At 34.6% G+C, this 26,417-nt stretch overlaps 1 protein-coding gene across 1 annotated transcript in view; it reads right to left on the bottom strand.

Annotated features, from left to right (window-relative positions):
* Positions 1 to 26,417, bottom strand: part of LOC6053330 (patched domain-containing protein 3) — a 165,935-nt gene that overhangs the window by 13,485 nt on the left and 126,033 nt on the right. Inside the window, exon 7 of the mRNA XM_038252559.1 lies at positions 24,781 to 25,119. Within this exon, the coding sequence (XP_038108487.1) occupies positions 24,781 to 25,119 (339 nt within the window). The remainder of the gene's footprint in view (positions 1 to 24,780; positions 25,120 to 26,417) is intronic.

Genomic DNA, 26,417 nt, shown 5'->3' with positions numbered 1-26,417 from the left:
TTCTCGGCTTTGGCTGAACCAATTTTATACGAATTTATTCCATTCGGTGCAGTTTCGAGTCCTTTAGCATCAAATGGAAATTATAAAATTCAATAAAGTTGTTTGATGACCTTTTTTTTAGAATTTTAGAAAATTTTAGGGTTGGAAGTATGACTTGTTGACAAAAAAAAAAAACATTTTTTTTAAAGAATCAACTTTTACATTATCAATATCTTAAATAATAATGGTGCCATTCTATAGCAGAATATGAAAAACGAGCTGCAGTCAACATGAAAAAATTAGATAGGAAAAATGTAATGATAGGAGGTGGTAGAATAGGCCAAATACTACCAAATACAAATATAAACTTAACAAGATAAATGCAAATTAAAATAGTAAAAATGAAACAAGAAAAACCAGAAAAACATAAAAAAATAGAAAAAAAATTGGGCAGTAAAAGGTTAACCAAATATTTTTTAAAATTTATATTTTAGTTTGATTTTGAAGAAAAATATCAATTTTTATAATTGTTCGAATTTCTGTGTATATTTTTTTCTGACACTGAGAAAATTTCCTATAAAAATAACTATTTTATGCTGGAATTTGATTGGAAAGAGCGAAAAATTTCACAAAGCGTCCCATTACAGATTAGCATTGACAAAAATTTTGTCGAGTTAAACATGTTTGATTGTTCCAATTTCATAAAATAATTTCAATATTTGAGAAAAATTTCTATAAAAAAAAAACAAGTATTAATTATTTTTAGTCAAACCCGATTAAAAAGTGCAAATAAATGCTAGTAGTTTGATTTTTTAGCATTGAAAATCAAACTAATAGTTTTCGAGTTATTGTCAATTGAAACATGAGGGCTATTTGGGTGACATTAAATGATACATATTTCGCAAAATTTGAACGTTAAGTAGCAATATTTTTGCTAAAAGCCTGCAATCCAATCAACAAAGTTTGAAAAAGAATATTTTGAAAATGCCTCCGCTTTTCGAAAATATTTTTTTTTGCTGGGGTGCATTGTATTTATGAAAAAAAATATATATATATATTAAAAAATTAAAAAAAGTAATTTTGTATTGCCTTTTTTAAATTTTTCAAAAATATGATTATTTCAAAAAATCATAGATTCGGTACTAGATTTTACACCATCCTAGATTCTAGCGCAGCAAATCCTTTTTTGGTATCAAAATATCAAAAAATTCTAAAAAGAAATGTTACATGTTTGACAAATCTATCTTTTAGTCCCGGAAAAAATATTGAGTTTTTTTCCACGAAGGTTCTAGTAATGACTTCAGATAATCCCTTTTCAAGATTTTTGAATAATCACAAGTCTATTTGGTATGATAATTGTGTCCTAAACTAAAAAAAAACTAATGATGCATAATTCATTTTTTTGACATATGGAATGCAATTTGAAAATAATGGAATTTTTTTTTAGAGAATTACGGCGGCGAAAAATGTTATTTTTTTTTTCATACATCAAAGGTTTTTTCGTTAGAATTTATTAGAAATTGAAGGAGAGAAATTGTCCAATTTGTAAAATGTGTTTCGTTGGTAAAACTAGCCCAGAAATCCAAAGGGGCTTAACTATTGTTTTCAGAATCTGAAAAATTACTTGAATTTTCAATGAAGTCTTCAATTAAAAAAAAAACAATTTCAAATGCAGTTCCCTACCCTGATAATAATTTAAAGCATGATAAAAATATTTGGAATGCTAATGAAATTCCCCCGAAAAAGTTTGTTTTCGATCAAAAATATATTTTAGTTAAATTTTGATTTGGAAACTTTGAAAAATGTTTGCAATGGTCTGAAATGGTTTTTATAAATCCTAAAATAAGTTCAATAAATTTTGATGCAATATATCTCTTAAATTTGACGGTTTATCAATTCTCGGTCCGACGGCTCGGATATATTCGATATATAGACATTGATATAATTGATTCTTATCACGTGCTGATTTGACGCGTTTTTTACGACGCCAAAAATAAGATACGAGCTTTACGTTTGTTCTCACGAGGCACAGTTCAAGAACGACCCGAATAAATCCTATAAAACGGGGTATCCTTCAGCAAAAAGCTTCCTCTTTAACATAAAATCAAAATAATGTTTAGAAATTTGCCTGCTTTGGATTTAAACTCACGATTTTCATACCGATGAATTAATTGTGCCGGGTTTATTCCTATTTTGGTGATGTTTTATGAATAATAATTTGGTTGTCCCTAATAAAAAATACTAACAAAAATATACAAATTATTATGAAACAACAAACTAAACTACAAAGTTATTTCCCATAAAATCCACCACTGTGAAGAAAGTGTGCGGCATGAATCACACTTTCCGTGATATAAATCACGCTCACATCCCGGCACGACACGGCAGCACCATTAGACACGACACGCGGCAACATAAGTTGTAATTACCCGTCGTCATATTTACATACATTCACTGGTATGAGAGTCTGTGCAGGGGTCTCAATTTACACTGCAATCAAGGCACACTTACACGTGTACACCACCAAGATGGTAATTTAACATTTTATTGCGTGCGGAGAAAAGGTATCCCCTTAAGACCCTAAAGTTCCAATGTGTGAAGAGTTTGTATGTTAAGTAGTAGTCTTAGTCAATACTTGAGGCACCAACTTTGAAAAGTGAGAACTGCTGAAAATTAAGGGATGGTTGCTTTAAAATTTCACATATTTTTTTTTCAATTTTTATTTTGAAACAAAAACATGTTTTGTATCCTCAAAATTTTAAGCTGAATTTAAAAATATCACCTAACCTCAAAAGTAATTTCCAGATTTCAACAGAACCTACCTTTCCCACCAGAAAAGCCGTGTGTTGTAGACAACACCAATGAGCAACTCTTTTTAACGGTCCCTCCCATCGTCACCCTCCTCCGCCCTTAAGGGCAGGTGCATAAAGTGTACTCGTGCGAGCTTAATGTGGTAATTGTGATTTGCCCCCCCCGAGCCCGTGACAGAGCCAGTGTGTTGTTGCGAGAGGAGACACAATGTTGTTGAGTGTTCACTGTTCATCCCCCTACTGTTGGTAGACAATTGGTGACTATGCGAAAGTCATTCATGTACTCTTGAACGTCACCATCCCCGAGAGTGGCGGGTGGTCAATTGATTTGGTCAGGGGGAGGCTGGTTATGGTGGGAAAATAGCAAAAAAAAGATCTGAAAAAATGAGGTCAACGTCACGTCGGCGATTTTAACCGGTTCGATCAAAAGTGGATCAAGTACTGAAAATGTCAAGTTGGAAGGGCACTTGAAATGAAGTGGGATTTTTGGGTGAAGAGGTGAATAATGTTGTTTGGAGGAGCGGCCGTAGCTGACTGGTTACGTTGTTCGCTTTAAAGCGAGAAAGTTTAGGAAATATAAACTGAAGGTCGATCCCCCGTCCTTTGGATTGTTAAGCAAACATGCAACACACTTAGCCATCACGGCTTGATGAGCTACGACTGGAATTAAGAACACTATTACCACTATAACTATATACGCGCTGGGTCTATGTCCATTTGACAAGGGTTCAGAAGTTCTAGGGGAAATTCTCGTATGTTTGGCAGGTCAAGCACTCGCTCCTAATTCCATCCAATTTGCTGATTTTCACTATTTAAACAACTAATTTTGCAAAACTTTTGATAGAAACTTGCTTGCTCACTTCATATTGAGCTATTTATCACTCGATTTCAGTTGAAAACGCTTTTAATTAGCTTTATTTGAGTGTCAAAGTTCTGACCTGCCAACATTAGAGGCACGCTGGAATTAGATGCTGTTCCCCTAAATAACGTTTGAATCCGATTGATGCAAACGTTCTTTAGGGCGGGGCTTGTCGATTCAAGCTGAGGTACCTCGCGCACGGTTAGCATCCAAATGCCTATGCGAGTTTTTTGCATGTATAGAATGTAAATCTAAAATACATGGAAACAACTCAATTTGTAAGAAGCGCGTGGTCCCGTTTGATTGGTTGCACACACACAAAAAAAAGAGGTGAATAATTTTGTTTGGGTTTGATGAACACAGAACAAAATATAAAAGAAAACTTTTGGCCACAGGTTTTGTGTACACACATACACAGTAAAAAATTCTGTAAAATTTTAAGGTGTAATTTTGGAATGTTGAAAATTTGGTAGGTTCAATATTACCTCTTTTTTGAGTAATATTACCTAAAAAATGTGTAAAAATGTTGACCTGACGAATATTCATCAGAAACTGACGAAAATTCATCATTTTCTGATGTAATATTACACATTTTTTGACACATAATTTGTCACCATTTCTGGAGTTTTTTTTTAAGTTCCAATGAACCAAATTTTCAATTTTTGCTTTTTGGGTGTTTTTTATACCCCTGACTAAAGGCGGTTCCAAAAACACCCTAAAAGCAAAAACTGGAAATTTGGTTGGTTGGACCTTTTTTTTTAAAAAAAAAACACAAAAACTCCAGATTTGCTGGTGAGAATTACCATTTTTGCCTTCCTCACCTCACTGAGGCAAGGCTATAAAATCACTCAAAAATTGAACTTTTTAAATAAGCCTCCCAGATATACCTTTACGTATACATATCGACTCAGAATCAAATTCTGAGCAAATGTCTGTGCGTGTGGATGGACGTAGAATTTTTTTTCTCACTCACTTTTCTCGGAACTGGCTCGACCGATTTTGTCCGGATCTATGTTTTTGGATTTGCCTTCAGGTTCTTTAAGTCTTTTTAAATTTCATCCGGCTTGGTGCAGTACTTTAAAAGATATGTTCGAAAAACTGTTTTGGTTGATACTAAAAGGGTCATTATTTACATAATTTGAAAGCTCCGGCGGATAGCTGTCGGAACTTTACGCTCAGTGCACGCACACAAACACTGCAGTGCTTTCAAATGGTTCATTAAATTTATCATACCTAGATGGCAGCACTCAGATGTATAGTGTCTTTACTAAGTAAGCGTTAGCCAAAGCTTTCGTAGTGTGTGGTTGCAAGGCTTTTAGGAGGAAGGCAGCAACCACCTTCCGGTGGATTAAGTAACGTTTTCTGTGTAATTTTACTCCAATGTAGACTGAAAAAGTTACATCACACATTTTAAGAGCTGAAATTACACATTTTTTTGACATAATTTTCTGACATAAAAGATGTACCCCTTCCTAGATGTAATATTACCATGATTTTTAATGTGTAAATATACAAAAAAATGTACACAGAATAATCGTGGAAGGTTGAAAATTCGGTTGGTTGAATATTACCTCTTTTTTGAATAATTTAATCTAAAATAATATTAAAAAATCGGAAATTCAACAGAAAAAAAGGAAAAAATCAACAGAAACTGATACAAATTTCACTAGTTTCTGATGCAAAATTACACATTTTTTTAAAAAAAAGTTCAATTCTCAGATGAAATATTACCAATTTTTTTTACAGTTTGAAGTCACATTTTTTTGGGGTAAATAAACGAATTGTTTTGTGAAAGTTATGCTTACTTTTATGATATTTTGCACATTAATCTACGATTTTTGTGTGTGACACTTTTGCATTAAGGGGTGCGGAAATTGTTTTGACAAAGGGACATTTTCCCGAATTGACAATTTTCCGAAAGTTAAAAAAACTTGAGTAAAAATCATTAAACAACAGGCATCAGGCAGAGGAAAAATAGAATAAATTTAGTGCAATAAGTTTTTACTTTTTTTTAATTTTAATTGTGTAGCTATTTAATAAAAAAAACCATCCATTTTTTTCATTTTTTGTGAGGTTTTTTGCGTTTTTTTCCATTTTTAATTTTAATCTTCGAAAAAAAAAATGATGAATATTTTTTTTATTTGGAAATTTTGATGACTGTATCTATTTATAAAAAGATACCTTTACTGTATTTCTTACTCTTGCAAACAAGACTTGTTCGGACAAGAGTCTTTTCTTGTTTTCTGTTTCAAGTCATTAATTCTATATATCTTTGTAACCATAAGCTGTTTTTTGAAAAGTAATTGTTTTTTTTTTGCAAAAACAATAAAATAAACAAGACTTTTGTATCTACTCAGCCATGAACTGCTTAAAGCTGGCCTTTAAAAACAATTGGCTGTTTTTTTTTATTCTTAGGAATTTTAAATCGATATTTTTGATATTTAGTTTCACAGTTTTTGTATAATTGTTAAATATTATTTTTTTGTGAGTTTCTTAAGGACCAGTTTCTTGAGAATATGTGTTGATCAAATGTGTTGAATCATAAAATTAAACAAAATTCTTAGTATTAAACATTTTAATCAGTTTTTGATATTGACATTTGCATTAAATTTTGAAGCTTTCGGTGAAATGAACAATTAGATTCGAGAACATCAAAATTATAAAATTAAGATCTGATTATTATTTAAGGTAACACAGAATTCAATAAAATCAGATAGTTATTATCGGTCCTTGGATTTTTGTTCTAAGCATACAGATTTGGATTTCAATTTCAATCACATGCCATTTAAGATGTCATTCATGAGTCATGAGCGAGTTGAAATTATGAAAGTATGAATTATCTTCTTTGTTATGTAATGTTACGTATACTTACGTATATAAAATTAATTAACATATAAATAGATGATAATTCACCTCGTCGATGTTCTTTTTATTCAGCTTGATATTTTTTTCTGTCTCAGATTCTGTCAAAAACACATAAAAAGTTAGTTAATGGACACCTTCAGGATTTCATCTCTTTTTTTTAAACATGTAAATTTATTTATCAACATATTTTTTTCTATATTTTAGAATTTTCTTAAATAAAGCTGACGAATTTGATCCAATTTATTTCCAATATTTCTCATTCACGAATGCTAATCATTTACTTCGAGCTGACTTTACTGGACTGCTTGCCAAAGTATCACTCTTTCTCAGTCTCCAGATGTCCAGTCCAACCGTGGAGCATTGATCTCGCCAAACCTGGTCCCACTAACCCAGTGATCGGTAAAGACAGGCTTCAGATCATCGCCCGCTGATTGTAGGTTTCGAGATATCCCTTAGCATACAACAAAGTAGAAAAATTGAGGTAATATTACATCTGGGAATATGGACAGATTTTGTTTCAGAAAAAAATTAATATTGCCTCGAAAAATTTGTAATTTTACATCACTTCATGTGTAATTGCAATTTTGGCGTTTAATCAGAATTAAAATTAAAATGAGGTAACATTGACCCATTCAATTTTCATCTTCTCAAACATTTATTATTTTTTAACTGCGAAGTTTAAAAGTCACACAATAATTGGGTCCTAAAATGAAGCTTAGATTGCTGATATTATTGTTTACAGCGATAAAGCTTATTTTTCTGAGTACAATGAACCTTTGTACGACCACAAAGAGTTTAAAATGGATTTTTAAATCAATTTTGAAATATTAACCTCGCGGTCCTTCTTGACAGAAAAGTTCCTACTTGACAGCTCGTTCCAAGGGGACCATAGTTGATCCATCGAAAAAATGTTGTCTAGTCAAAAAAAAAAATTGCATTAAAATGAAAAAAAGTGATCAGAAATTGTTTTTAATCGTGTTATTTACCGTTGTACATAAAAATTGACATAGGGCTTTAGTACCCGATTATTGAGAACCAAGGGTGCCTCCCAAGCCGGTCTGCCCCAGAAGGTGGTCTTAAGTTTCACGTCAATTTTGTCTGCTCCCTCTCTTTGCCCGATGACATAACCTCAGGCGATACGAGTCACGTTGTCTGCACACCTCTCCTTAGCATTCTTCTACCTTCTGTCACTGGGTCAAGAGGATGCTGCTCCGAGGAGGTTTGATGGACCACAAAGTCAACGGGTCTCGCGGAAATGTAAATAAAAGGTGGTCTAAAAAAAGGTAAATGTCGTGAATGTTGCCGCAGCATGAGCTTGACATTTTGCTAACGAGGGGAGCATTAGCAGGACCGTTGAGCGGAGACTGAGAGGAAAATGCTCTCGTGATGAAGTTTGCATGAATGAATTAGTCAACGCGGTTCAGCTTTCATAATGTTCGGTCATTATTAGTCGTTTATTCAGGAATTGAGTAATAGCTGATGCTATCGTTAGTTTATTGATCCTGTCGTGAAGTATTCCAGTTTGTCATATTCTATGTAATGTCTTACTTACAGTTATTGTAACAATTGATGTAAATTACCTGAAATTAGAGAAAAGAAACATATTTAACAAAATTGCTCGTAATTATAGACAAAAATTTAATAAAGAATTGAAACCAAAGCTTGAATAAGTTAAAAAGGAAAATTGATGACAACTGTGAACTTGAAAAAGACATAAAAGTAGAAATCACAACCCAAGCATTGTCCAAAATTGGTAAACCGTCCTTTCCTCGACGCAATCGCAAACAAACCATTGTTAAGTCACTGTCCCAAGAAAGTAAACAAACAATTGATTACCGTCACACGGATCCTCTCTCACTGCAACTCCATTTATCACACCGACCTGCCTGATGTGCAGACACGAGCCACGTCAAGGTCGTTCAGGCTGTCAATCCGGTCGGCGGCCTGGTCAGCTGGTTTTGACCCTACCCCAAAAATGGCCACTTTTCTCCCGTCATCGCGTGATATTCCCCGAGGTATTTCCAACCATTCCATGACGCGCGCGCTCTTATCTAGGTCAACAACAACAATTGACTCACCCCTCGTACGGACAGCATCCCAAAATATGCAATCCCCTCGTCCGAGATGACAGCGAATGTTGCACAGTGGGGCTGGAGGACAGCATTTTGTCAAAAAGTGTCAAAGACAGGCACTCGGTTATGTGATGTTCACTTATTGTGTACAATTACGTGAGTAAGTGTCCGCGGCGAGTAGTTTGTTTACCTCCGCATCATAACAAACCACAAACAGCCGGTTGAAATCCGGTGGTGTTTGCATAGATTGCGTCGAAACCTGTTGGACTTTGACGCGCGGGTTCAAAATCCAGATATGAAACAGACAATGGAGCACCCGCAGTCGAGCAGTTTTGGACAGTTCGCTCCATTAGAAATACATTGTAGAAAAAAGCAAAAACTGCTCGAATAGAAGTGCTCCATTGAAGAGTACTGTATAAACCGGTGTGACTTTGATAGGATTTCAATTTATTTTTGAAATATTTTCGAACTGGTAAGGTTTTCTCAAGATTATTATTTTTAAAACATGTACTGGGGTATGCCCCAGAAAGTCCATGTACTATTTAAAAAGAGTTTTTTCAATAGTGTTTAGAAAAATAGTTACGTTAAAATGTTTTAGTTTTAATTCCGGCGTGACATTGATAGTTATATTTTTTCTTGCGAAAATCTGATTTAAGGTGTTCAAATTTCATTTTTACGTCAAATGTACCATCACTATTGTTTATATTTTAGTTGTTTAAGTCTATAAGCTTTTTAACAAAATACATATAATTTTTTGGTAAAATTGTAAAATAGTCAATTTTTTTCCTGAAATTCGTTAAAACTAGTTTTGTTTATAAAATTATTGATTTATATTGCATTTTAAACTGATTTCGAAGCACGAATCACAAGTTTTACATTTTACATAAAATTTGTTTAACTAACATAGGCTATAAATTTGGGATTTTTTAAAAATTGTGTTTCAAAAACATATATTATTTATTATTTACAAACTTATTTTGATTTCTCTTAGTGGAAAATTGTCCAAAGAATCCGAAAATGCATTCCGTTGTCTGATTCAAAATCATGTTCATTGAGAAAATCATGACACTTTCTGAAGTATGTAATAATGTCTTTCATCAACTTTTTCTTGTTTGTAGTTAACTAACTTTTTAAAATAATCAAAATTTAATCAAAAGTTCTTCTTGAGGTACTTTGAACACTTCTCTACCACGGTCAGTATGATTTCAAACTATTGCGTACGTATTTAATTTGTACTCTTCATTTTGCGGAAAAATCTGAAACCTGACAAAGTCACCCCGGCCCCGGTTTTACGGTATTTCAGATCAACTGCGTTACAGTGCGTTTGCATTGTGATCGAGCAGCATGTGTCAATGAAGCACCCGCAGTCGAGCAGTTTTTGACAGTTCGCTCCATAAGAAATACATTGTAGAAAAAAGCAGAAAACAGCTCGAATGGAGCACTTCCATTCGAGCAGTTTTTGCTTTTTTTTCATAAAATTATTTTTATTAGGTCCTTTTCGGTACTGGGACCTGGTTAGGACCGAGTCGTCTTTTGTAATTACATTTGACTTAATAATTACAGAGGATCTTGTGTGTAAATGTTAGTGGGAGGGGAGCCGATTATCCGCGGCCTACTCGAGGTTAGTAGGGAAGGGATTGATGTTAAGGACAAGGCGTGGGAAGGAAAGGGGGATTGTGTAGGGGTCTTGGTTGGCTCTGCTGGCCTTTGCGTTTTGTCCTCAGCCGCAACTCGGTGTCCAGCTGCTGGGGCGATCATGCTTTGCTTCCGGTGCAACCAGAAACGACGGCTTTGTGCGAAGGCGAACTAACTGGAAGAAAACTAAATAGATATTTTGGAATCTGAGAGGAACTGATAGATAGGATAGAGAACATCAAGGTCTAGTTGAGATAGCGCGTCTCGCATCGGGATTTCTGGTGGTCTTCCTCGGGCCCTGAGGGTATCTTTCAAATTAATTATGTGAGCCTGGTGATCTGGACACGCCCATACGAGATGGTCGATGTCCTGATAACCCTGCCCACAGTCACAAAGGTTCGTATCACTCATGTTGATACGGTACAGATGAGCCTTGGAAGTTTTTGCTTTTTTTTCTACAATGTATTTCTTATGGAGCGAACTGTCAAAAACTGCTCGACTGCGGGTTCTCCATTGAAGTGCTTCATTAAGTTGAAAGAATTAAGTTAAGTTGTAGTTGGCAACTCCGTAGTAGTTTTTAGTTTTTAGGTTTTAGTTTTTAGTTTTTAGTTTTTAGTTTTTAGTTTTTAGTTTTTAGTTTTTAGTTTTTAGTTTTTAGTTTTTAGTTTTTAGTTTTTAGTTTTTAGTTTTTAGTTTTTAGTTTTTAGTTTTTAGTTTTTAGTTTTTAGTTTTTAGTTTTTAGTTTTAGTTTTTAGTTTTTAGTTTTTAGTTTTTAGTTTTAGTTTTTAGTTTTTAGTTTTAGTTTTTAGTTTTTAGTTTTTAGTTTTTAGTTTTTAGTTTTAGTTTTTAGTTTTTAGTTTTAGTTTTTAGTTTTTAGTTTTTAGTTTTTAGTTTTAGTTTTTAGTTTTTAGTTTTTAGTTTTTAGTTTTTAGTTTTTAGTTTTTAGTTTTTAGTTTTTAGTTTTTAGTTTTTAGTTTTTAGTTTTTAGTTTTTAGTTTTTAGTTTTTAGTTTTTAGTTTTAGTTTTTAGTTTTTAGTTTTTAGTTTTAGTTTTAGTTTTAGTTTTTAGTTTTAGTTTTTAGTTTTTAGTTTTTAGTTTTAGTTTTTAGTTTTTAGTTTTTAGTTTTTAGTTTTAGTTTTTAGTTTTTAGTTTTAGTTTTTAGTTTTTAGTTTTAGTTTTTAGTTTTTAGTTTTTAGTTTTTAGTTTTTAGTTTTTAGTTTTTAGTTTTTAGTTTTTAGTTTTTAGTTTTTAGTTTTTAGTTTTTAGTTTTTAGTTTTTAGTTTTTAGTTTTTAGTTTTTAGTTTTTAGTTTTTAGTTTTTAGTTTTTAGTTTTTAGTTTTTAGTTTTAGTTTTTAGTTTTTAGTTTTTAGTTTTAGTTTTTAGTTTTTAGTTTTTAGTTTTTAGTTTTAGTTTTTAGTTTTTAGTTTTTAGTTTTTAGTTTTAGTTTTTAGTTTTTAGTTTTTAGTTTTAGTTTTTAGTTTTTAGTTTTTAGTTTTTAGTTTTTAGTTTTTAGTTTTTAGTTTTTAGTTTTTAGTTTTTAGTTTTTAGTTTTTAGTTTTTAGTTTTTAGTTTTTAGTTTTTAGTTTGGATAATTGAATTGATTTTTTCATAACAACTTCAAGCAGCTTTCAACTCAGTGCATAGTCATTGAATAATTACCTCCCACTTAGCAGGCCAGATTGCCCTTAATGACTATCTAAACTGTCTTTTTTTGGAGGCCTTTCATGTTGGCTGCAGCAGCTGCCTTCAAATTATGATCATCATCTTATATGCTGGGAGTTATTACGCGACCATCAGAAGCTCGTGTCACTTGGTGACCTAAACCCTCACCGGTGTGACGCCTCGGAAATGAGTCGCCAGATCGTCAAGATTATTACAGGCGTTTACATCACACGTCTCTTTCACGTTGAAAGTGGAGGGAAGTCGTTGCCGGCTTAATTTGTGCTGTTTATCTAGTTTTGGGTGAACTAACAAAGTCATAACCATCGCCGTTGATCTTTAATGTTGTTTAATTTCCTTTTCAGGCCCATCAATCCAATTTTTTTTACCCGACAATGTTTGGAGATCAAGATTGCACCATGTGCGAGCAGCAGCGGTCCGGAAGCGTGCCAATGTTACTTAATGAAGTTTTAAGCTGCAAACACAACATTGACTCACTAACTTACTGACTGACTGACTGATGCTGTTATGTACAGTTTTGGTTAAAGTGAGGCAAATAAACCATTCCAGTCCCTCCGTTTATTTGAAGGTTTCAAATTCGCAGCAGCGCGGATTTGCTCGCTCATTTCAAACTTGATTAGATCCATTTAAATTAGATTGAGCTGAGGGGAGCAGCGCATCGGTGGCGTGTAATTTGGGCAAAGTTGTGAGATGTTTAAGCGGTTTTTGTGTTATTTAATCGCGGTGTTTGTAAGCAGCTTCCAGTTTTTTTTATGTCATGTGTGTAACAATTTTTGACAGTTTTTCCTGCTGTAAAATATTAATTAAATTTTAAATTCCGAGTGATTTCGGAATATGGCATAGTGTTATTTTATACTATTTGTTAATTTTCTGTCGTTTTTAAACCCAAAGTCTAGACGCTGAATTAAGACGATCGCTTATTACTACCCAATCACCATAAACAATTTGATCACCTTGATTAGCCGTGAAGGAAACTACCGAACTATCCATTACCTGTCCGGTGCAGCGGAAATGAAAGCTAATGTCCCCTCATTAAACCCCCCCCAATAAATGCAATTTGAACGCAAATTTCTACATATATTTTCAATCAAGTCACGCGAGTTCTAGCCACCGCCAGACTTGGTAGCATCAACGACCTGTCTGTGTTCACAACAAACTCGACGCCAATCACCACACCCGGCACTTTCAGAACGTTCTCGCCAATTTGTAATTTTAATTCGCAAGCTTGCCGCCAACAGGCCCTTATCCGCGCGCCTGATGATCAGCTCTCACCAGATCGGGAAACTCCGGTGATGCTCAAGCCAGCTCTCGATGGCATTCAACCGAAAGCAGCATGGCTGCAGCGCGGGTTTGTTTCCGTGTTTTTGACGGAGTCGGTAACCGCATCGAATACTTCAGGGATGAAATGAACAAGGAGCAGCTGTCATTGTGAACAGTGACAATTCATGAGTGACAGCTGTCACGATTTCATGAATGATCGTGTTCTGACTTTTTGTCCAAATGCGGACTTCAACCCTGCCTTCAAACGTTACAACTTGTTCCGTTTCTAGACCGTGGGGAGGCATCTTCACCGAGAGCTTCTTCTAGAATCAGCGACCTTGCTGTTTGTACGCAGACAACAGCTATTCTTCAGCGAAGAAAAGAACCATCCCCCAAGAAGGTTGTGATTTATGACGACCTCGTTGGTCAGTTATTGCCTTCGATCTTCTTGGAAGTTGGCGAAACTGAGAATCCAGGAAGAGGGAAGCGAAATCCACAAGATATCGTGAACTGTGAGAACTGTCAATTCAACCAAGATTGTTGATTTTCAAGGTAGTTACGATTTACTTTACTTCAACAGGAACTCAATCTTGATTAGTCTTCCACCACCTTGCTACAGGCTTCTCAGCCACAACAAGTTCGCCCCTTGTAAGTCCGGTTGAGTTCAAGTCCCGTTCCGAGTTGCTTCTATCTACGCTCCTCGAACGCGGCTGATGATCTATAGTAGTAGCAGGTTGTCCGAGTAACGACCCGTGATTTATTTAATTGCCTTTCAACGCGTTCAGCTCACGCTCGGGCTCGCGCCCAGAATTGATGAAGGCCGGAAAATGGGTCAGTAGTGTGATGACTATTTTTGCTATTTTCTTGCAAACCGATAGGAAGAGAGGTGTTCGAGCGGAACCGCTCGATCTAGCAGGGCAAAGCGGTCCACACCTTTTCGAAGATCTAATTTGGAAGATTTGATCGCGATCGGCGCCGGGCTTTGTTCGGCACAACTAAATTAAGCCATAAATGCGATCATCGCCGGCAAAATCCTTCGCGCCAAAGGACACAAGCCAGCAAAGTTTAACCTAGTGCAGCTAGCCAATTAAGCCGAGAACTTTAATTAAAGTCAGGTGGACTTTGTAGAGAGCAGCCGATGGGCACGGGCAAAATTACCAGAACGTCAACAAAGTAACTGAATAACTTTGTGGTTTTGCTGGCGAGGGCAAGGCTCTTGATCGCCGGTGGTATGCAGATGATGTGTCTGTATGTACGTTAGAAGGTGAGGTGAATCAGCTGGGTGAGCGCTTTGGGCTTGACCCAGCTGACGTAGAACGAAGTCCTTGCAGAGTAGATGATGACTTGCAGGTATTTAAAATTAGGGTAGGTTGAAAAATGCATGCGCATTCAACATTTAAATGAGACACATTTATGATGAAATATACTTTTTCCCCAAAAAATATTTGATTTATGTTCAAAATTCTCTTTATACAATTTAGTATTTAACCTTTAAAGTGGTTCCTCTACGATTTCGCAAATCGACTTTTCTTTGTAATTTATGATTTGGATCAATCTTTGTCCATGGATTCGCCATGCCAAAGAAGTCATTTTTCATCATCATTTTTTCCATACAAGTCTCCATACAATTTAAGGGGTCTGGTCGTACAAAGTGGGTATGTAAATATATCTTGACAAGGAATTTTCCGATCGATTTGGTGTCTTCGGCAAAGTTGTAAGATTAGGACTTGTCAGAAAAAGTATGTACAAAGGAAAAAATCCCATTTTCCGTTAACTTTTTATCTTCACTAAAAGTTGAATACCCAAAATAAATATTTTGAAATTTTCGAATTTTTTTTGACATTATTTAGGATACCGTAAACCGGGGTGACTTTGATAGGATTTCAATTTGTTTTTGGAATATTTTCCAACAGGTAATGTTTTTCTCAAGATTATTATTTTTAAAACATGTACTGGGGTGACTGGGGTAGGCCACACAAAGTCCATGCACTATTTTGGGAAAAAAGTTTTTTCAATAGTGTCTAGAAAAATAGTTACGTTTAAAATTCGTAGTTTTAATTCCGGGGTGACTTTGATAGTCATAGTTTTTCTTGTTAAAATCACATTTAAGATGTTCAAACTTTATTTGTACGTTAAATGTACCATCACTAAAGTAGCTGATATAGTTTGTAAGAAAAAAATCAATGTATATGTTAAGTTAACTAAGTTTATAAGCTTTTTAGCAAAATACATATAAATTTTAGGTAAAATTGCTAAAAAGTCGGAATTTTGCCTAAAATTTGTTAAAACTAGTTGTGTTTAGAAAATTATCGATTTATATTGCATTTTATACTGAATTCGAAGCACGAATCACAAGTTTTCAAATTTTACATGAAATTTGTTCAACTGAAATTGCCTATAAATTTGGAGATTTTTTTAATTGTGTTTCAAAAACACATATTATTTATTCTTTACAAACTTATATAACCTTCTCCTAGTGGAAAATTGTCCAAAGAATCCGAAAATGCATTCCGTTTTCAGATTAAAAATCATGTTCATTGAGAAAATCATGACACTTTGAGAAGTTTAAAATAATGACTTCCATCAACATTTTCTTAACTATAGTTAACTAACTTTATAAACTTTTCAAAAATTTATGAAAAGTTCTTATTGAGGTACTTTGAACTCTTCTCTACCACGGTCAGTATGTTTCTGAACCATTCCTTACGTATTTTGATTGTACTCTTCATTTTGCGGAAAAATCGCAAACCTATCAAAGGGGTGACTTCAAAGTCACCCCGTTTTACGGTACTAAAAATGGGACATGATGGTGCAAATTTGTCATGGTATTTTTTGGAAATTATAGAAATCAGGTCAAAAATCACTCAAAATCTCTTTTAAAGCAAAATCGGATTGGCAATCGAAAAGTATTATTTTTTTTTCTTTATTTAATGTACCGTTCCCAAGTTATAGCCACTTACTTAAATACTTAAATTATTTTCAATTTATTTTTGTGTTTTGCATTTAGAAAAATCTCTTGAAAGAAAAGCATTTCCTGATATTCTCTTTTTTTAAGTTGAAACAAATTCCTAAATTTCTCTTTAGAACTATTAAAATCAAGCAAATAGTTTCTTAGAAATATCCTTACAAAAAATTCGAATCGATGAAATGAATTTCTTAAAGTGTCAACAAATGAGCCTGTAATTTTAAACTGACGATATCTCGGAAACTATTGGTCCAATTTGTAAAAAATTGGAATTTTTAATTAAGGAAAATTATCTTTTCAAAAGTCAAGCTTGTTTAAAAAAATAAATTATTATCCAAGGCAAGATCAGAAAATTTGCAGATTTTCTTTCTAACTATCATTTTGAGAACTAACATTTCAAACTGGTCAAATATTGAATGTTATGGCCTTCTGAATTGTTAAAGTTTATTCCAAAAATAAAATAAAAATATTTTTTTTCGGAAATCACACAATGTCTCAAATGTTTCATTTTTTAACATTTAAAATAGGACTGTTGGAATGAGACTTTAAATACATCAATTTCCTTGTTTATTTTTCTTTTATTCGCTGTATTTCAGCAACCAAAGGGTTCAATTTGCAATGTCTTTTAGTCTTGCAATTTTCTCAAAAACAAAAAAATTAAATTTTTCAGTTAAAATTAAACTTTATGTTGCTTTATCTTGAAAATGGTTATAACAAAAAACCTTTAAAGTATTTTTTGATTGCAATTTTGATTTTACATGAAAAAATTGGAGTCAACAAAGTTTTAGACTAAAACACAATTTAAAAAATCTTATATTGGCGGTAACATTTTTGTCCGTAATTCTTTATGGCTCAAGAGTTGCAGTTTTTGTCACCTAGTACATAAAAACAAAAATTTAAGAATACAGATATTGGAAAATTGTTTTTTTTTGCGTGCATCAATTTTTTCTATATTGTCCTACAACTTTGCCGAAGACATCAAATCGATCAGAAAGGTTCTTCAAATCAGATTTACGGATTTACGAATATTTACGTACCATTTTTGGTCAATCAATTTTCGAATCTACATTGACACAGAAGGGTCATTTTTTCATTTAGAACAGAATTTTCAATTTAAAATTTCGTGTTTTTTATAACTTTGCAGGGTTGTAGAGACAATTACAAAAAATTGATATATAAACATAAGGGGCTTGCTTATTAACATCACGAGTTATCGCGATTTTACGGAAATATGTTTTGAAAAAGTGACTTTTAGTGTTTCTTTTTGTTTCGTCGTCCGTATCTGTCGCAGGTGACGATGAGCGGCCATGATCGCCGAGGACCAACTTTTTCAAAACTTTTTTTTTCGTAATTTTTTTGAAATTGTCTTGCTTGTAGAAAATGGTTACACTCTAAAAAATAACCCTGCAAATTAAAAAAAACACGAAATTTTAAAATGAAAATTTTTGTTCTAAATGAAAAAATGACCCTTCTAGATCAATGTAGATTTGAAAAGTACATTAAATTTCCCTTAAATGACATGTTCCAATTTTTTTTACAGTCAGGTAACGGAAAATCGGAGAGTTTCTAAATTTTTTTAGTGTTTTTTTTTCGATGAAAAATACATTTTCAAATCGGGCGTTCAATTATACACTCAACTCCCATTGACACCAAATTTCTATCTCATCACCATTACAGGCTGCAAATTATTGGAAAACACCTCTATTTCGCATGTTCAAAAATTGAAGGGGTCGTACCGCCCCTCCGTCACGGGATATCAAAAAACGGACCTCGGATTCGTGATCAGGAACAAAAGTTACCCCCTCGACCATTTTTATTTTTTGCATTTGTTTATTTGACTCAAACTTTGTGGGGACCTTCCCTATGACCAAATAAGCTATTTTGCGTCATTGGTTCACCCATAGAAGTCTCCATACAATTTTGGCTGCTGTCCATACAAAAATGGTATGTAAATATTCAAACAGCTGTAACTTTTGAGTGAATTTTCTGATCCATTTGGTGTCATCGGCAAAGTTGTAGGTATTGTTGAGGACTTTTGAGAAAAAATAGGTACACGGAAAAAAAAAATTTGCAGATTTTTTTGTCAACTTTTTTTTCAATAAAACTCAATTTCCCAAAATATGTATTTTTTGATTTTCGAGATTTTTTGATATGTTTTAGGGGACAAAAATCCGCAACTTTTGAGTCATAGAGAAACATGGTCAAAAAATATGCCGCCGAGTTATGAATTTTTGAAAAAACATTGATTTTTGGAAAAAATCGAAGTTTCATGCAAAAACAAGTTTGACATTATTTTTCAATGCAAAATTGAATTTGCAATCGAAAAGTACTTTACAGATTTTTTGATAAAGGGCTCCGTTTTCAAGATATAGCCACCGAAAGTTTGATTTTAGCGAAATATTTGCAGTTTTTCAATTTAAAAAAATAGTGACCATTTCTAGAAAAAATTTTTTTTTGTAAAATTCAGAAAATTTTGTATAAAAATGTCTAAGAGATATTGAAGATTGGACCTCGGGTTTCTGAGATAGAGCCGCTTTAAGAAAAAGAAACACAAAAATTTAAGTTTTCTTGATCTCACCAAAATAACCCACCATTTTCTAATGACGATATCTCAGCAACTAATGGTCCGATTATCAATGTTAATGCAAGAAACATTCGTGAAATTTTCCGATCTTTTCGAAAAAAATACTTTGAATACTTTGAAATCAAGACTGACATTTTAAAAGGGCCAAACATTGAATATTACGCCCATTTAAAATGCTACTCTTGATTTAAAAATTTTTAAAATATTTTTTTCAAAAAGAACGGAAAATTTCACGAATTTTTCATGTATTAAAATTGAAAATCGGACCTTTAGCTGTTGAGATATGGTCATTAGAAAATGGTGGGTTGTTTTGGTGATATAAAGAAAACTTCAATTTTCGTGTTTTTTTTTTAAAGCGGCTCTATCTCAGCAACCCGAGGTCCTATCTTTAATATCTCCTAGACAATTTTATAGCAAATTTTCAGAACTTTTCAAAAAATATATTTCTAGAAATGGTCACTCATGGTCACTATTTTTAAAAATTGAAAAACTGCAAATATTTCGCTAAAATCAAACTTTCGGTGGCTATATCTTGAAAACGGAGCCCTTTATCAAAAAATCTGTAGAGTACTTTTCGATTGCAAATTCAATTTTGCATTAAAAAATAATGTCAAACTTGTTTTTGCATGAAACTTCGATTTTTTCGAAAAATCACTATTTTTCAAAAATTCATAACTCGGCGGCAGATTTTTTGACCATGTTTCTCTATGTCTCAAAAGTTGCGGATTTTTGTCCTCTAAAACATATCAAAAAATCTCAAAAATCAAAAAATACATATTTTGGGAAATTGAGTTTTAGTGAAAAAAAAGTTGATAAAAAAATCTGCAATTTTTTTTCCGTGTACCTATTTTTTTCTCAAAAGTCCTCAACAATACCTACAACTTTGCCGATTGATCAGAAAATTCACTCAAAAGTTACAGCTGTTTGAATAATTACATACCAGTTTTGTATGGACAGCAGCCAACATTGTATGGAGACTTGTATGGGTGAACCAATGACGCAAAATAGCTCATTTGGTCATAGGGAAGGCCCCCACAAAGTTTGAGCCAAATCAAAAAATAAAAATAAAATCCATTTCCGGTTTTGGTAGAGAATTACCCATAGCGTAAAATGAATTAATAAATAAGTAAATAAGATGAACGAAATTCCAATCAAACAGAATTCAATTTCAAGATGCCGATATTAAAGAATCAAATGGTGCAATCTTCTATCTCAAAACACGAAACATTCGTTATTTTGTTTTTGTTTTTTTGGTTGTATAATTTTGAATTCAACTCCGCAAGCCCAAACATTTCCTTAATATCTTTTGGTAGTGTTTAAACACAAAAAAGATTATCATAATTTCTTTCTTTGTTTTGACTAAAAATGGAATAAATGGACATCAAACAAGAACCGTTTGCGTGTCATTAAAGAGATTGTGTCATTATAATCACACTAAAACGCTCAATTAATCCAATTACATAACATACCGCGCACCGATGACTTGCTCAAACTTCCATCCCCTTGTCGTTGAAAAAAAAAAAAACTTCCAAGATCTATATCCAAACGCTGCCGTTTGAGAGCCGTAGTTTGAGCAAAACCAACCCATTGCAGTCATTATTCGCAATTTTCCATCCCCCCAAACAAATAATTCCATTCTTGCTGTTTTTTTATTTCGCTTGTTCAATTCACAAACCGTTTGATTCAGCTAAAGTTATGCTTGACTCGAATTTGGGCCGAAACCAGTCAGTGAACTCTTCGTCACATTGAGTGTATAGTTTGTCTGAAGTTTTGTCGAAATAGTTGGCACTTGACGACGGGTTTTGCTTTTCATTTGTTTGAATCGATTAACGAGCGATGTCTCTCATTGCAAATTGCCACATTCAACTGTTGTGTGTGGAGATGAATCACGAGAGAGGAGTACGAAAAAAGTTAAGATCTGAGGTAGACCGGGTAGATGCTCAATTATAGTTATTTTTTTCTACTGAGGTCTGGTGGTACAAGAAATTGAGACATTGCACTTGATGATTTTTGCTGCGATCTTGAACTAGATACGGTCGCGCAATTTTGTAATAAGCTGGGGAAATTTGTTCATCGCTGGTGCTTCAACAAAGCTGTGCTTAGTGAAAGAACTATTAATTAGAAATGACAAAAACCTATAATAATCCTATCAAGCATTAATGAGTTTATTTACCGCTACTGAGTTTTTCCCTTCTAAACGTGGGAGGAAGATTTGGATCTGCATTCCCGGTAGTGATGACAACTGGTTCTTTCCTCCCGCTTAAGCCTAAGTTATAATTTATAGCTTGCTCATAGCAAAGTGGAAGATGGAAAGTGTTGCGTGTTGGAATTTTAATCTGATATATCTTTTCAGTTTCCAGCTAGCTTCTCGGGACTTCTTATGCCTTATGGCATCTTATGATCTCTTAAGAGACTTCCTCAAAAGATTTCTATTAGAAGATTAAAGCAATTTAGAAGAGGATTCATTGAACTCGAGCTTCTGTTTGGGAAAGTGGTCTTCTGTTGTACCATCTAAAATCATCATAATTTTCTTGAAGAAAAAATATACATTTACAATCATTTCTAAACATCATCCGGAATCAAACAAGTGTCTGCTGCATTTAACGGTGAATACCTGCTGCACAGCTATCATCCGGAATAAAGTGTGTAGTACCCCCGTTCACATCCCCCCTAATCCAGTCCGAAATCTGATACTCCACCACGTGTCCCGGACCATGTCCCTTGGCGCAGAACCCCCCACAGAACCCCTCCTCGGTGTGACCATTCTCACACATTGTCTATCGAGCCCATTAATCTGTTTGCCTCCTTAAGTTGGCCGCCACCGCCACCGCAACTCAACAGATTCTGCTTGGGGTCCGTAACGGTAACCGCTTCGAGTCATAGATTTTCCCGCCACTTTGGCAAACCCGCTCTTCAAAGCCCACGACCAGAGCCGCGGTCGAACCGGCAGCCCACGCAAAATTTTTATCAATTTATTAGAAACCGATTTAGAGTAGGCTCGAGCTGGGAAGTCTTGCTCATGAGTGTCCGGGACTGCCGCGGTCTGCAGCGATCATCACCACGCGTTGAACGGAGGAGGGGGAGGATGGTTTCAGAGCCCATTTTCAATGAAGAGTGTGTGTGGACTGAGAGAAAATGGCCATTTTTCCCAATCACGCATTCTGCTTCCTGGTTCTGGACCCGCGGACTGCGGCGCGGTTCGTATGTTGTAGAGCTGTCGAAAGTCGCAACTCTCTGCGCTCTGTAATCTGGCCGCGGTGATCGGGCGAGGATGATGGCAGGGGTTTTCAAGCGGTTGAAACATTTAAAATCAAACCCAAGAATATATTTGATTAATCAAATGGTAACACAACTCAACAATACTTAAGTTTATGTCAGTAAACGCTTCAGTTTCGTCAAGATACGATAGATTTAATTTTCGTGAATTCCCTGTCAATTAAATAAATTGTTTTATATTTATATCTGAAATTAATAGTTTTATTTATTAACAAGATAAATAGATATAAAACATTCAAAATAAGCACAAGAAAAAAAAAGTAAAATTTGGCAACAGTTCAAGAAGGCTGACGGGGCAATAATTCAAGCTGTTCAAAAAACCTCAACTATGGAAATCTCCACAACATTTTAATATTTTTAACAAATTTTAAAGGGTGTTAAACAGTTGCATCGTTTCGGCCCATCTTGTGCACACTGGTGAAAGAGGGTTATTTAATTTCAAAGTTTATTTGAAATTAAATATGTTTTAATGTTTTTAGCTGAATGTATAGAAAAATTGCTTGTTATATTTTGTTATACTGTTTATCTGGAATTTTTTCTAGATTGTTTTTTATATACCGTTTGGTAAATTGTTTTTTTTTACTTGAAAAATAAAATCAGTAGATGCAAATGCTAGCGTCATCGTTAAAGTTTTATTTTGATACCTAAAATTTGTAAAATAACTGCACTAAAAAGCATAGAGCATTTTGTTAATGTTTTACTTGATTTCTTATTTCAGATGTTAGTGATAATAGTCCGTCGATTTCACAATTTTTCCCCGAAAAAAATTGAAAAAACTTCATAAGTCAATAATAAACAGGTTGCGTATTTCAATTGCGAAAATTGTTATACCCAAATAAGTTTAGATTTTTTTTCAAATTATCGAATTTTTAGTGAAAAAAAAGGTTTTTTTTGCGTTTTCTTCAAAAAATATCTTCTTTTGGTCACGAGATATTCGAATTTCCATAGGACCTATTCAAATATTCATCTAGTTATTTCGGACCTCTACATATTTTCCCTTGAAAGACCTCAACATATTTTCCTTGAAAGCAAAACTAATAACCTATCTTATGAAATGCGGCGCTATAGAATTGGTTAAGTCGTCCCGGAGATATGATTTTTAGAAAAATGTGGGTTTTGCGAAAATTGACGAAAAACGCCATTTTTTGGACTACCTTATTTTGGATGCAACCGCCGCCCTAATTGCCAAACAAAAAAAATACGAGTCTTATTATTTTTGCCAAAGAACCCCCAAATATGAGAACTTTTGATGAAATTAACCAAAGAAACCACGTAATTAATAGATACATCAAACACAATAGCCTATACTTAAAAAAAACTCAAGAACTGAAATTTGTTAAACAATTCACTAGCTTGGTATAATTTTTACTAAATGTTTTTAGTTTCAATAAGTTAAATTTCAATCCCAACTATCAAAATTTTGAAGCATTACATTACATTACAGTTATGCTACTACTAAAAATATGCATAATATCAATAAATTTATGAAAATTATATCTTTTCTTAAATTTTATGTTTTTTTCTAATCTAAAAATTAAAATTTGCGAAAATCTAAAACTGTATTGTTTTGAAAAATACAAAAATAGGTGTTATACAATGTATTTTAGATATTTTACAAAAAAATGTACAAGGTCCTTAAAAGAATTTTGATTTTCAACAAGTTTTTTTGGTCCTCTGATTTTTGGGAAATTTTTGAGGATGGGGAGGAAGAAAGGTGGCAAAAACTTTTAAGAAAATGGCAATGGCTTTATAAGGTATATTGTTTTAGATTCAGATAGGACATTGGAGATCAATCATTCTTCAATATTTTATCATTATTTTCGCAAAATTTTATGAAAATAGATTAACCCTGCTTTAATAGAAAACCCAATGAAAATTAGCCCATTTTTTCACTTAATTATAATATATAAACAAGTGAAAAATAAAAATGATGCCATTGATCAACGATCCACCAGTGTTATTTATTTCAGTGTGTTAGTTTAATCATTACAAAAGTAGGTAATCTTAAAAATTGTCAAAATATTCGTTTAATCCTAAAAACCAGTTTATCACAAAGTTAAAAATGTTTCGAACAATTTTTACATAAAAAGTCAATGTTTAGTTTGTGAGGTATTACAATAACTTTAATCCCTTAACTCGATAGATTTTCTCTGTTTTTTAACTTATGATTTCAATAAAAAGTATTTATCTATATCTGGTATATAATGTATGACTGTATCTGTCAATAATAAAAAATCTCAAAAAAAGAAAATAAATTTAATCTGCAAAAATATTAAAAATAACATATATCATTCAATATTAAACAGCAAAAATGTTTATTTAGATTGTAAACTTTCAGTTAAACAGTTAAAACATTTCTGATTAGAATTTAACATAAAAACCACTGAGCGAACCGGGATTGCCTCACCGGTGCAACCCATTAAATGGCAGCTCGAACCCCCATTCGGAGATGAAAAGGCCTGTCTTTAGGTTTTGCCGCCGCTGATGGTTGCATGCATTCAATTGGATTAAAGCACCTTCGGGGGCCACCACACCAGGTCCAGGTTGGTGGCCACGTCGCAGTTTGATAAGAATCGTAAATAGGCTCTTTCTTTTGCTGAGTTCATATATGTAGGGGAAGAGACCCGCTTGAAATGCGTTAAACTGCTCGATAGCTGGCTGAGGAATTTGAGAATTGAACCGATTTGCATTTTTAAAAGGGACTTTAAGATCGTTACTCAAGTTGCTGTTCACACTTCTCTGTCAGTTTCATCAACTTATTTGATTTCATAAAATAGTCATAATTTTGAACTTACCTTTGATGGCGACCGATTCCGGCAGCACCCGGTAGCCGAAGATGGCGTGCAGATTTTTGAACTCGCAGTGGCCGGACACGGCCATACAGGCGGCGAAGAAGGTCACGTGCCACAGGTAGGTAAAGCACACGGCCAGCCCACTGTAGGTGCAGAAGATCTGCACCGACGGGAAGGGGCACGCGATGCCGATCCAGAACGACAGCATGTCGGTGAGCGAGGTGATGGTGATCGAGACGGCCGCCTCGGACATCATGTGGCCCATGCGTTCCGGCACGGACAACTTGACCGAGGTTCGGCGCCAGGCCGCCAGCATGACGAACGTGTCGTCGATACCGATTCCTGTGAAGGGGAAAATGTGGTTGTTTTAGTTAGTAATAAGATTTTATCTAAGAAAATATTTAAGAAATGTGTAAATTGTTGACTTATCCGTACTTTGGCAACGGATTATAACATTTTTAAACAGTTTTCATTTTTTACATGAAAAATTTGATCAGGTTTGATTGATTGAGGTTTATTGACAACTTTTTCTAAAAAATATTCATGTAGTGAGAAATATCGTCAAAATTTTTCTCTACATTCAATTTATTTAAAATTCTCTATTTTTTAAGTGAAATTATGTGTTTTTTGTTAATTTAATACATAAGTGCAGCTCCCTCCGTGTACGCACGAGAGCATGCAGCTAGTGCTCAGTGCTCCATCGTTTTTTCGATTTTTTTCGCCGTAATTGATTGTGGTTACCCGCGAGTTTGCTTCTCCAGCATGCCAAAGGCCGGCCGTGGCCGTGGCAGTTCGAGTGCGGCCTCAAAAAACCCGCGAAGTTCGTCTACCGGCCGTGTGCAAAAAGGTAAACAAACCAACGCCGTGTCGGCCGCCGTCGCGCAGGGGAGCGTCAGCGCTGAAGGCATCGACAAAAGTTACTACATCCTGGATATGTCCCAAGATCACCAGTGCGAACCCGTTCCGGTACTTCCGGTGCCACGACCAGTGGCACATCAACATCCGCCAACATCCCCATCAGGAACGAGTTCCAGATGCTGAGCGACGACGAAGAAAATAACAACTCTGACGGTAGCAGCACTACCGACGACGACGACGACGATGATGGTCGTGCACGGAAAAAGTGCCGACGTCAAAAAGATCAACTCTCCAGCGGAACGTAGACCACCTCAATTTTTGTTTTGGACACGTTAGCGGACGATGTTGACGAGTTGCTGGAAGGCCTCGGATATTGTCTGAAAATCGGTAAGTCGGCAGTGCAAGTGATCACACTGACCAAAAAGAATTTCGACCTGGTGTTTGAAGAATTGAAGCGTAGCAACTTCAACTTCTACACATTCAACCCCGAGAAGCCCCTGTTAAGGTCGTCTTACAGGGTTATCAAGACCGTCCGATCTCCGACCTGAAGGGTCACCTTTCGGACGCCGGAATAAAACCGCGGGAGATTAAAGTGCTCTCGCGCAAGACAACGGTAACAGGTACACACACACTGTACCTGTTGTACTTCGACCGCGGCACCGTCAAGATCCAAGACCTGCGGCGGACTAAAACGTTGGACGGTTTTGGGTAAACTGGCGGTTTTACACCAAGAACCCGACGGACGTAGCGCAATGCCACCGTTGCCAGAAATTCGGCCACGG

This window comes from Culex quinquefasciatus, chromosome 2, assembly GCF_015732765.1.
Source record: "Culex quinquefasciatus strain JHB chromosome 2, VPISU_Cqui_1.0_pri_paternal, whole genome shotgun sequence".
In the NCBI taxonomy this organism is placed as follows: domain Eukaryota; kingdom Metazoa; phylum Arthropoda; class Insecta; order Diptera; family Culicidae; genus Culex; species Culex quinquefasciatus.
This window is presented reverse-complemented; position numbering and strand designations above follow the sequence as displayed.